At 36.6% G+C, this 13,582-nt stretch overlaps 1 protein-coding gene and 1 pseudogene across 3 annotated transcripts in view; one reads left to right on the top strand and one right to left on the bottom strand.

The window, feature by feature from the left end:
• The window catches only part of ATR (ATR serine/threonine kinase), a 130,733-nt gene that overhangs the window by 64,327 nt on the left and 52,824 nt on the right, over window positions 1-13,582 (top strand). For all 3 annotated transcript variants that reach the window (XM_036018322.1, XM_028505028.2, XM_036018323.1), the window contains exons 25-27: window positions 1,270-1,390; window positions 5,694-5,831; window positions 8,228-8,438. In XM_036018322.1, the coding sequence (XP_035874215.1) occupies window positions 1,270-1,390; window positions 5,694-5,831; window positions 8,228-8,438 (470 nt within the window). The remainder of the gene's footprint in view (window positions 1-1,269; window positions 1,391-5,693; window positions 5,832-8,227; window positions 8,439-13,582) is intronic.
• Window positions 9,117-11,002, bottom strand: LOC118498922 (annotated as a pseudogene).

Raw genomic sequence — 13,582 nt, 5'->3', positions numbered from 1 at the left:
ATAAGGCATAGAAAATGAGATTATTGGTGCAAGTAGCAATGAGTTGACATAGGTGATATGGGGAGAGGGATGATTTGAAATAGTCATTATAGAAAACAGAAGAGAGGGATAATAAGGAAAGCTTAGAAGAATTTCTGGTTAGCAGAACGGTTCACTGAGGTTGAAAATTAAGAATATATACTAGTACTAATCTCAAAAACAGTTGAGTGATTTTCAGTTACCTGTGCAGTGGCCTGGATATCATAGATTGATTCAAGGTTGGGAGGTTTGCAAAAGAGCACAACTGGTAGAGACGTTGTAGCAGAGGAGTGGATAGAGGATATTGCCAAGAAAGTGCGTGAAGTAAAGGACCATGGAAACCCAGCTGGTTAGGGAAAGGGGAACAAAAGGAAGGTATTATAGATAAGGTGAGTTTAGCTGGATCAAGGGACAAAAGATCTCATTGAGAGAACAGGTGTATTAGAGTAACTGGGAAGAACTGGAAATTTGGGAAACTAGCCATAGAGTAAGGTGTTTAAATAGTTCATTTTGGAAGTAACAGTTTCTTTGTATTGGTAAGGGAGTCCTAATAAAGGAGTACAAATGAAAAGTTTCTAGTTTGATTAGATGGAGTCATCCAGAGTGGTGAGGTTTGGGGAAGAAAAAAACACTGAGCAATGTACTAAAGTTTTTAATGAGTTTGGTAGATGCCCTTAATGAGGAGTAGAGAATAGTATACATGGGTGGCTTGAAGCTCAAAGGAAAAGATCTTTCTTACAGAATATAACAAGGGATTTCAAAGGATCTGAAAGGAACATTGAAGAAGAGGAGGCACACTAGAATCCTTTGAAGTACTTGGCATGTTTTAAGAATGACCTTCTATCCCACCATTAAGAAGAATATAGGAAACCCATGACCAGGTAGCTCAGTTGGTTAGAGCGTCATCCTGATATGCCACAGTTGCAGGTTAATTCCCCAGTCAGAGCACATACAAGAATCAAACAGTGAATGCATCAGGAAAAGTAGAGCAGCAAATTGATGTCTCTCTCTCTCCCTCTCTTTCATCTTCTCTCCCTCCCTCCCTCTTTTCTTTCCTCTCTCTCTAAAATCAATTAGTAAACAAAAACAATATAGGAAAAGTAGTATCTTTAACTAGATTTCATTAAAGGCAAAGCAGTAGTGGGGTAGTCAGTAAGAGTTTATTGTTTCTTAAGATGTTTTTATTAAAGATCTTAACAGATGGATATATAATTATATATATTTGTAATATACAAATTTTTAAAATTACAGATACAAGAGTTCTCAGAAGTCAACAGATTGGTCTGGAGTGAAGAAGCCAATTTACTTAAGTAAATTAGGTAATAACTTTGCAGAGTGGTCAGCATCTTGGGCAGGTTATCTTATAACAAAGGTAAGAGAATTTTGTTTAGAATTTGTTATTTGGATAGAAATTCTAAAGGAAATTAGAATCTGTCTGAATGCATAGTACACATAGAAGGCATTGAAATATTTGTAGTGATAAGGATGGAAATTTTTTTAGAAAATATGTACTAATAAAAGGTAACAATTTCTCTGTTACTACTAATAACAGATTCTGAGTAAAAAGGTAATTATTTTATTAAATTACTATGTCTTCATGTGTTTGTCAAATGTCTGTTACATTATGTCTGTTCCTTTTAAGTTGTAAAATACTGTTTAAAAGGAATTTAATGCTTTATCAGTGTTTATTACATAATTAAGATATAGTATCCATTAGTGGTTACTTCTAAAAGAAGTACATGATCTGAACTTGCTCCAAAATAAAAATAAAGATTTAAAAAAAAATGAAATTTCATGAAAAAATATAGGTATATTTCTGATGTTTTTCTAATATGATGACTTTTTCCATGCCTACAGACAAAAAGGTACTCTGTGTTCCAAGAAAATGCTTTAAATGAATATTTAAAATTCATAACTTTTAAAAATCATATTTCTGTTAATGTGTTAAAATATAAAAATTCATATCAGGTAACTTTAATAAAGTTTCTCTCATTTTGAAATAAACATACTGAAAATATATGAAATGTAGAACATAATTATTTCAGTTCTATAATATTTTTAGGATTGTTTTTTTAAGATTTTATTTATTTTTTAAGAGAGGGGAAAGGAGGTAGAAAGAGAGGAAGAGAACATCAATGTGTGGTTGCCTAATGAGCGACCCCACGGGGGACCTGGCCTGCAACCTGGTCCTGGTTGCCGAGAAAGGGAATTGAACTGATGACCTTTCGGTTCACAGGCAGGTGCTCAATCCACTGAGCCATATCAGCCAGGGTTTTTTTTTTTTTAAGTGCCGCATATATATTTGAGGAAAGAAAGCCTTTAAAATTTCATAAGAGAACACTAATGTGGGTAAATTAAATGTAAGGTCATATTAATAAAATTTGACTCTAACACCAAGTAATTTAATTTTCTATTTATTTTTTTCCTGTAGTTAATCATCATTTATCATGTTAACCTTATGTTTAATATGCTGGCCCAGAGCATACTTTTTGGCTACTTTATTCATCTGTGTGCTTGGGCAATTAATACAATAAACCTAAGGTTAGCTAAGTAAAATATTCCATAATTAGGGACGTTAATCTGTAACAAAACATGGTGCATTAAAAAATGAACTGCAGGGAAGCGTTTTCAGGAACAACTATAAAGGACACATGGACAAAACGAAGGTGGGGTGGAAGCAAGAGAGGGAGGTGGGTTTGGCTGGGGTAGGGGGTAGTGGTGGTGGGTAAATGCAAACAACTATAATTGAATGACAATAAAATAAAAAAAATTCTAGGTCACACATTAAAAAAAAAAGAATGAACTGCAGAAATTCATTCGGATTTCCAGTCAATATGGCAGCATAGGTAAACAAAGCTCCCCTCTTCACACAACCATATCAAAATTACAGCTAATATATAGAATAGCCATCACTCAGAACTGTCAGAAATTGAGTTGAATGGAAGTCTGATAACAGTGGAATTAAAGAAACCACATCTATCCAGACTGGCAGGGAGGGGTAGAGACATGGAATGGGCTGGTCCCATTTCCACGTGGTAGATAAAAATTCAGGAGGGATATCTCAGGAGCAAGTATTCCCAGTTTAACAGCAGGCCCCCCATACCACACACCCTGTGCGAAGATAACTCCCATAACCTCTGACTGAAATCCAGTGGGGACTGAGTCAGTAGGGGAAACTTCTGGAGTCCCAAAAAGTTCCCCTTAAAGAGCGCACACACAGACTTATTCAGACTCACTCCCTCTGAGCTCTAGTCCTGGGTAGCAGCTTGAAAGGCACTAGTGGCCTACAGGGAGAAACTGAAGTGTCTGTCATCAAGGTAGGAGCTGGGGGACAGCTTTCTCCCAGACAGAAAGGCAGGCAAAGGCCATTTTCCCTTTTCTAAATCCTTCCCTCAGAGAGCCACAGAGCCAGGAGGAGGGTGCCATATCTGACTCCATCAACCTGGCTGACACTGTTTGCCCACCCTGGAGGTCGCTTGGGACTCGGACCAACCCAACTTATGGGCCCACCCAAACCATGACTTTTCCATATGAATGGCTGGTCTTGGCTCATGCTTTATAACTTCCTAAAATCTATCAAACAAGCAACAGCAAGTCTCAGTGAGCCCCCAGTCCCCATACCTCTTGCTAAGTGGCCCCAGGCCTGGCACTAGCAGCAGCCAGCCTAGACTCATAGCTTGGCTTTGCCTGGGGATCTCCAACCTCAGCACAAGTAGCAGCTATCTCAGATTGCTTTATTGCTCATGCAGGGTGGCCCAGGGTAGAACACAGGAGGGGCCTGACCTTGGCCAGCCGCACCAAGGAAACCCCGGATCCTGCGCCCCCAGTGGACAGCTACAGACCACATTGGAGCACCACCACCTTACCCTGCACAGCTGAGCCTGCACACAGGGGGAGGTTGGTGGTCAGTGGTCACAGCCAGTCCTTGCAGCTCACTTGCTTGGGTAAATCCCTCCCATTAACCTGCCAACATCAATTATTGCTGAACTACAAGAGGAAGGTGTACTCAGCGCACACAAAGGGTATACCTCGAGTACCCAGCTTGGGTGATAGGAGTGGCTGTGCTCCTGGACCCTACAGGACACCTATTACATTAGGTCACGCTACGAAGACAGGGAGTCATAGCAGGTCTACCTGATATATAGAAACAAACAGGGAGGCTGTCAAAATGCGGGGACAAAGAAACATGGCCCAAATTCAAGACATTAAAGTTCCAGGAAAAGAACTAAACAAAATGGAGATAAGCAGTCTATCAAATGCTGAGTTCAAAACACTTTATAATGATACTCAAGGAACTTAGTGGGGACCTCAGCAGTATAAAAAAGATCCAGTTAGAAACAAGGGATACACTAATTGAAATAAAGAACAGTTTACAGGGAAACAACAGTAGAGGGGATGAAGGTGAGAATCTAATAAATAATTTGGAACATAAGGAAGCAAAAAACATCAGAAGAACAAGAAGAAAAAAGCCAAAATAATGAGGAGAGTAGAAACATCCTCTGGGACAACTTTAAGAGATCCAACATTTGCCTCATGGGGGGTGACAGAAGGAGACAAAGAGCAAGACATTGGAAATCTACTTGAAAAAAATAATGAAAGAAATTTCTTTAATTTGGTGAAGGAAATAGACATGTAAGTCCAGGAAGCACAGAGAATCCCAAACAAGATAGTTGCAAAGAGGCCCACTCCAAGACACACTGTAATTAAAATGCCAAAGGTTAAAGATAAAGAGAGGATCTTAAAAGCAGCAAGAGAAAATGAGTTAGTTACATACAGGGGACCTCCCACAAGATTGTTGGCTGATTTCTCAAAAGAAACTTTGCAGGCTAGAAGGGATTGGCAAGAAGTATTCCAAGTCATGAAAAACAGGAACCTACAGCCAAGATTGCTCTACCCAGCAAAGCTGTCATTTAGAATATAAGGGCAGATAAATAGCTTCCCAGACAAGAAAAAACTAAAGGAGTTCATCATCACCAAACCATTATTGTATGCATTGTTAAAGGAACTTATTTAAGAGAAGGAAGATTAAAACTATGAACAATAAAATGGTAATAAGTACATATGTATTAACAATTGAATCTAGAAAACAAACTAAGCAAATAGATACAGAATGATGGATACAGAGAGTGTTCTGAGGGTTGCCTGATGGGAGGGGGTTGTGGGGGAATGCATAAAGAGGTGAGAGGATTAAGAAGTACAAAGGTAGTTAAAGAATAACCATGGGGATGTAAAGGACAGTATAGGAAATCGAGTAGCTAAAGAACTTATACATATGACCCATGGACATGAACGGTGGTGGGGGGATGGCCTGAGGGAGGGGTACAGGGTGGAGGAGGGCAAAGGGGAAAAATTGGGAAAATTGTAATAGCCTAATCAGTACAATATAATTTTGAAAAATGAATTATAAGTGGGGAAGTCCATTGATGCTGTGGTAGTTGGCAGCCCAGGTAGCTGTATTGCCTTACAGAGATCTAGTAGTTCAGGCACTTTGGGGTGTTTGGAGTTAAAAGAGAGGTGGTGATGTGAAATCTTCCCTGCTTGAGTGCACAGGCTTTGCTCTGTAAGAGGATGCCCACTCTGTGCTAATAAATAATCTCCCATGTTTTTCTTTGACATTAATTAAAGAATAAGATGTATATAACTACTCACTCTCTCTCAACCATTTGAGTTTACAGGTTCGGCATGATCTTGCCAGTAAAATCTTCACTTGCTGTAGCATTATGATGAAGCATGATTTCAAGGTGACCATCTATCTTCTCCCGCATATTCTAGTATATGTCTTGTTGGGTGGTAATCAAGAAGATCAGCAGGAGGTGAGAGATCATTTTACTTGGGTTCTCTTTGTACATTTTTCCAGTGTATTAGAAAGGCTACATATTTGTAGGCAATGTAGATCAGTGCTGTGTATGTACATGTCTAAAGGCTTACAATATCCTCTGTAGTTTTTTATTTATCAAAAAATTACATAATGCTTAGTACAGAAAATTAGAAAATATATATGTTCAAAGATGCACAGAACTTTTGAGAAGGATACATAAGAAACTATTGATAGTGTTTTTCCCTGGGGAATGTTACTGTGAATTAGACTAGGAGAAAGAGAATTTTTTCAAAATCATTTGATAGTATTTTTTGTTTTATTTTTTTAACCACATACATACAACATTTAAAAAATGATTGTGCTTAATAGTATAAGTAGCATATTACTATGTTCTTAATATAAAAATTCAAACTATGAGAATAGTTCAAAGTATACTCTTTGACTACTGTCCTAATCCTATATCCTCAGAGGTCATTACTGTTATTAATTTGATATATATTTTTTCAGGGTTTTTTTTAGTGTAGTTGGTTTTGTTTTGTTTTTTATGATGGTATCCTGTCGTAGGTATTGTTTTGCAACTTGCTTTATGAATTAAGAGTGACAGTGTACCACCCTTTGTTTTATTAGTGCTGCATCATATAATTTCACTTAATAATTGTTTTTATTAAGTGAAATAATTTATTTAACTATTGCCATGATAATAATGATTATTTCTAATATTTTGCTTTTACAAACAAACAATGCTATGGTGAGCATCATGGCTATTCTTATGTATGGTATGTACTTTTAAATTTTTATTAGAGACTGCAAAATATTCATGCTGATTTATAGTTCTATCAGCAGTTCATATGTCTATCCATTTCCCATATACTTGCTAGTACTTAATACTTTCAAACATTTAAAATTTAGGCAATATGTTCTGGCTGGTGTGGCTCAGTGGATTGAATACTGGCCTGCAAACCAACGGGTCATCAGTTCAATTCCCGGTCAGAGCACGTGCCTGGGTTGTGGGCCAGTTCACACTGGCTGGGGATGTGTGAGAGGCAACCAGTTGATGTTTCTCTCACACATTGATATTTCCCTCTCTTTCACCCTCCCTTCCCATCTCTCTGAAAATAAGTAAAATCTGTAAAAAAAATTTTTAGCCAATATGATGGGTAAAAAAAAGCCCAGCTTATTTTTTGATTTCTGTTTTTATTATTCCCAGTATTTTTGTTCATTGGCCATTTGCTTTACTTTTCTATAAATTATCTATTCATATCTATTACTTATTTGGGGTGTGTGTATCCTTTTTAATTAATTGTACGACTTCTGTATATATTCTGGATAACAATTTATGCTAGTCATATCTTGCAAAAATCTTTCCTAGCTAGTGGTTTTCTTTTTAACCTTTGTTTATATCTTTTACCATGGAGAAATTTTATATGTAAATGCCAAATTTATTAATCTCATACTTTTGAATTTTAAGCCTTTTATTTGATGCCTTCTCTTAATCCAATGTCATGAACATATTTCCTACATTTAAAAAAATCCTTTTGATTTTACATTTAACCCTTCAATTACTCTGAAATTGATTTTGTGGATACTCTGAAATATTGTTTCAAGTTTTTTTGCTACTCATTAATAAATAGTTTCATTATAATTTAGTGAATAATCTAGAACAGTAATTTTCAACCTTTTCATCTCATGCCATACATAAACTAATTACTAAAATTCTACAGCATATCAAAAAATATATTTTATGTCAATCTGACCAAAAAATAGATAAAATTTTGAAGACTTTATTTATTTACTTTTAGAGAGAGAGGAAGGGAGGGAGAAGGAGAGAGAGAGAAATGTTAGTGTGCCAGAGATATATTGATCGTTTGCCTCTCACTGGGGACCTGGCCCACAATCCAAGCATGTGCCCTGACTAGGAATCGAACTGATGACCTCTTGATTTGCAGGCCAATGCTCAGTCCACTGAGCCACACCAGCCAGGGCTAGATATAATTTGGTTTATTCACACCAGATAGATATTGTGTTGACTATTGTCATTTTTTATTAGACAATCTAAGGAAAAGAAATCCGTGCCCTGACTAAATAGTCAAGTATTGCATGTTTTTAAAATTCTGTAACACACCAGTGTGCTATAGCACATGAGTTAAAAATTACTGATACAGAAGAATTTAAAAATATTTTTGTATTTACATTTATGAATTTTACAGTATATTTTTTTAGGGTAACCTTTTATTGGCTGAACTATAGATAAGAAAGATAACTTATTATTATCTGTGGTGAGTTTTTTTTCTTTTGAAAATTTCTGCCTTAGAATGGTTAGTCTCACATATTAGATACTAGTAAAAGGACATTATTAGACATATTATTAACCATAAAATGATTTCTTCTCAGGTTTATGAAGAAATTATGGCAGTTGTAAAGCATGATGATCAGCATAACATAAGTACCCAAGACAGTGCATCTGATCTGTGTCAACTTAGTACACAGACTGTGTTCTCCATGATTGACCATCTCACACAATGGTCAAGGCACAAATTTCAGGCACTGAATGCTGAGAAATTACCACAAAGCAAATCAAATAGAGAGAAGGTAGACTCAATGGGTAAGTCATAACTTCTGTTTATTTTTAAATCTTATTTATTATTAACAAATTAACTCCTTTCTGTATCAGTTCTGTAATTTAAGCATTAGTTTTTAAAAGACCTATACTTTTTTGTATACTTGTTTTTCTTAAGGTGGCCTTTTCACTGAGAGAAAGCAGTGAATTTATAGTTAGAAAACCTAAGTGTTCAGTCTCATTTCCTTAGGTAAGACACATATCTAATTTTTCTTTGTATAAAGTAGGATTAATATTATCTCTCTTAGAAGATTGAGGATTAAATAAGGTGATGACTATATAAATTGTAAAGTGTGAAATAAATGCCATATTAATATTGTTGTTAGCCCTCTCTTCACTATTAACTCATTTGCTCCATGTCACCTAAGTGTATTGTGTGTATACATATAACATATTCATATGCATACATATACATACATATGTAGACTTTATCCTTTTTCATTTGTGAAATACTTTTTGCAATCTTTTTCACATTTAGGTTTTAAATTTCAAGGAGATATTAATTTCATGGCCTTCCCCCACCCATTTTTTTCTTTAGTTTATCCTTTTTTTCTGTCAGTGTTTGGTATCTAGTGTGTTACTACACTACATCTGCTATAATTACTATTGTGTTGTTTTTTGTTTGTTGTATTATTTATTTAAGAGCTTTATTCATAAGTGCTTGGGGTTTGTTGACTTTTTTTTGAAAAAAAATTAAGTTGTAAACTTTTATTACAAATTAAAAATGAGGTTCTTAAAAATCTCTACTTGACCAGGTATAAAACAACTTAAAAATCTGTAAATTAAAAAGCCCACACATTGATCATTACCAAAAAGAGACGTCTTTAGATAAAAATAATAGAAATGCCATGCTGCATAGACAATGCAAGTAGTTCTAGTTATCTGGTCAATGGGAAAAAGAAAGTACTCAAGGTCTTCAGCTCCAATCTTTTGTTCATATCTTATTGTTAGAATTTCACATTCATCTCTTCTTGTTGGATGAGAAAACCGAATGATGCTAGAGATAGAAAGCAGGCATTTACTCAGCCCGGCCTGCTCAACTGGGGGAGTGGATGAATTCTCAGCTGGTGGATTGGCTGCCTTTGTGTCTTTGCCATCTTGTGGTTTTGGGTTTTCTGAGTGTCTGCATAGTCAGTAATTGTAGTTGCAGCAGTACCTACATTGAGTTGGCTGCTGACCTTGAGTCTTATGTCCTTGATTTTCCTTGTCTTCTTCATTGCTGTCCTCTCTAGGCTGTCTTTCACAAGGAGAAAGGCAAAATCGTGTTCTGTAGCCCTGATACATATTCTGTCTCACTGGTCTACTTTGATCTCCTGCACTCTGGTTGTCAACACCTTCCATCACTTTTCCCTGCACAGGAAGGTTGGAATACTGTGGTTGAAGCCCATAGGGTCTCTGCTAAATTTAGTAAGGTGAGAATCACCACCTCCAGTCTCTGCTATTGGACTTTTCCTTCGGGAGCACTCATGGATCCCTCCTCCTTTTCCCCACTCTCACTATTCTAGTAATTCTGCTGGTAATTGTGTGGAGGGCCCCTGCCACGTGGATAGTGTCTATAATGGTTATGGTCTGCTGCACACACACTCACTGCCTTGCACTGGAACTTTACTAGGGCCTGAGACATTTGCTGCCTGTGCACCTTTTTCTCCTTCAACATCAAACTCCAGTCTCTCCATCTCCTACACTGCAAAGGTACTTCCTAGGGTTATTCTATTTTTTGGCAGTCTGGTATACAAATACATCTTCCTTGGTGTCATTCCTGTTGATAAAACTGTATCTTTTGTTACATTGAATCATTTTACTGTCCCCCAAACTTCATTGCCATGATGTTGCTCCTGCTGGTGTGAGGCTGCCCTGTCCTGCTCCCTGTGCAGCTGCCTGTGGTGATGTGTTTGGTGTCCACAGCACTGGGGATGGGGGTGGTGGGTGGCTGTTGGGCCTTGGTCTCGATGCTCATGGTTGCAGTGAAGGTAACTGGGGAAAGCTGCAGTTCCTCCCGGTGGTGCGGGGGGTTGGCTGCTCAGGACTTTATGGGGATCACTATATGCTCCCATTGTCAATAGAACTCTGTGCTTTTTTCTTTTTAACCTGTGATATTATAACTCTCTAAGGTGACTAAAAGGGGAATCTAGTTAGAGTTAGAAATGACATCTGCCCCTATGCTACAAGCATTTGGTGAGAATAATTATGTTGAACAACAATAAAAAAAAGTTAAAAAGCCAAGTCTTTGTAGATAAGAGAAAGCTAAAGGTGTGCCAAAACATGGGTCAGAAATTTATCAGCATGATTTTTTTGTGCTCCAACTTCTTTAAATGTTAGTTTAAACAGAAGGGTATTTTACTGTTCCATAAAACTCCAATTCAACAAGTACTTGATGAGTTCCTAAAGTATGTAGGTACTGCATTTATATCTAGGAATAAAACAATAAACAAAAAAGACATTAATCATAGCTGTTAATAAACTGTTCAGTAAAATAAATATATTTCTATTTCAGTTTTGAAAAAAAAGACAGTTACAGATACTCAATATCTCTGAATCTTTTTTTTATTCTTGCAGCAAGTAGATGAAGTAAATAATCTGCCTACTTCTGTATAACTCACCCATTTTAATGGACATTATATGTTTTCGCTCTAGGCATTGAGGTTAATTGAAAAAATTGACTAACAGTTCTTAAAGAAATCTTCAATCAGGGGTGTCCAACCCACCATCCAGCATGGCTATGAATGCAGTCCAACACAAAATTGTAAATTTACACAAAATATTATGAGATTTTTTTGGTTTTGATTAGTGTTTATGCATTTACTGTGTGGCCCAAGACAACTCTTCTTCCAGTGTGGCCCAGAGACACCAAAAGGTTGGACACCCCTAATCACAATTCTCAATTTTTTAGTGTCTCTTTTTTGTTCCTATACTTATGAAAGCACATACATCCTTGTTGTTAAGCACAATAGTGTGTTTTTCTAAAACTTTTTAACTGGCTACAATTATCTTTTGGGGGGAATATTTTTGTTTGAAATGTGACTATATATTTTCCATTAATTTAACACTTAAATTTTGTTCCTGTTTCTGCATGTGAAAATGGTACTAAAACCAAGCATGAACTCTGTCATCACCATTTCTAGTATTATTGAAATGAAAATTTTAGATTTTAATAATGATATTTGTAAGGGTTCAAAAGTATAATACCTTTACCATTTTTATAACTTGAAATGATATACACATTTAAAAAAGATTTTATTTATTTATTTTAGATAGAGGGATAAGCCCTGGCTCGGGTAGCTCAGTGGATTGAGAGCGGGCTGCAAACCAAAGCATCACAGGTTTGATTTCCAGTCAGGGCACATGCCTGGGTTGCAGGCCACGGCCCCCAGCAACCACACATTGATGTTTCTCTCTCTCTCTCTCTCTCCCCCTCCCTTCCCTCTCTAAAAATAAATAAATAAAATTTTAAAAAAAAGATAGAGTGGAAGGGAGGGAGAAGAGAGGGAGAGAACATCAATGTGTGGTCCCACCGAGGACCTGACCTTGCCTGCAACCCAGGCATGTGCCCTGACTGGGAATTGAATTGGCAACCCTTTGGTTCATAGGCCAGCACTTAGTCCACTGAGCCACACCATGCAGAGCTGAAATGATATACATGTGATGGAAGAAAGGGACTTATTTTAAATATAATTTCTTTTAAATTTGCTACCTTGATTAAATTATAGAGCAATTTATTTCTATTTCATATTTTCCACATACTATTATGAATCATAACTAAAATTAATGTTTTAAATAAGAACTCACAGATTGAGCTGCCCTCATTTAAAAGTTCCCCAACTTATATCTTTTCTTAGATGCTTGAAAAAAAAAGTACCCTTTAAATATATTTGTGACTTTACTTCATATGCACCTTTACTTTAAATTTCCTTTGTAATAGTTAGTATTGTATTTGTGACAACACAAGAAAAACAGATTGTTAACAAAAATTCTGAACTTTAAAATTTAAATGGTTATTTTAATATTTCTATTTTTTTCCTACCAATAGCTACACTGTATCAGTGTTTTTGGAGTTATCCATCATAAATAACTCATCTTTATATCTTTTGTATCATGTTTATTTCTTTTCAACATTTTTTATTAAATACTTTTGAATTTTATTGTTGTTCAAGTACAGTTTTCTGCCTCCCCCCACCCTACCCTTCCCCAACATCCCAGCCATCCCCACCTCCATCCCGTTTCCACCTCTCCTTGCTTTTGTCCATGTGTCCTTTCTCATTGTCCCTGCAAACCCTCTGCCCTTTTCCCTCCTTTATCCCCTTTTCTCTCCCTTCTGGTTACTGTCAGTTTGTTCTTAATCTCAATGTCTTTGGTTATATTTTGCTTGTTTGTTTGTTTTCTTGATTAGGTTCCAGTTAAAGGTGAGATCATGTGGTATTTGTCTTTCACCACCTGTCTTATTTCACTTAGCATAATTCTTTCCAGTTCCATCTATGCTTTTGCAAAGGGTAGGAGCTCCTTCCTTCTTTCTGCTGCATAGAATTCCATTGTGTAAATATACCATAGTTTTTTCATTTATTCATTTACTGATGGGCACCTAGGTTGCTTCCAGCACTTGGCTATTGTAAATTGTGCTATTATGAACATTGGGGTGCATAGGTTCTTTTGGATTGGTGTTTCAGGGTTCTTAGGGTATAATCCTAGCAGTGGAATTATTGGGTCAAAAGGCAGATCCATTTTTAGTTTTCTGAGGAAATTCCATACTGTTTTCCATAGTGGTTGCACCAGTCTGCCATCCCACCAACAGTGTACTAGGGTTCTCTTTTCTCCACAACCTCTCCAACACTTGTTTGTTGTTTTGTTTATGATGGTCATTCTGAGTGGTGTGAAATGGTATCTCATTGTGGGTTTAATTTGCATCTCTCTGATAGCTAGTGATACCGAGCATCTTTTCATATGTCTCTGGATCCTCTGTATGTCCTCCTTGGAGAAGTGTCTGCTCAAGTCCTTTGCCCATTTTTTAATTGGGTTGCTTGTCTTCTTAGAGTGGAGTCGTGTGAGTTCATTATATATTTTGGAAATTAAATCCTTGTCTGAGGTATCACTGGCAAATATGTTTTCCTATATCGTTGGTTCTCTTTTCATTTTAA

The sequence above is a fragment of the Phyllostomus discolor genome, chromosome 2, assembly GCF_004126475.2.
Source record: "Phyllostomus discolor isolate MPI-MPIP mPhyDis1 chromosome 2, mPhyDis1.pri.v3, whole genome shotgun sequence".
NCBI classification, from domain to species: Eukaryota; Metazoa; Chordata; class Mammalia; order Chiroptera; family Phyllostomidae; genus Phyllostomus; species Phyllostomus discolor.
Note: the sequence above shows the minus strand (reverse complement) of the source record. Positions and strands in the feature narration are given on the sequence as shown.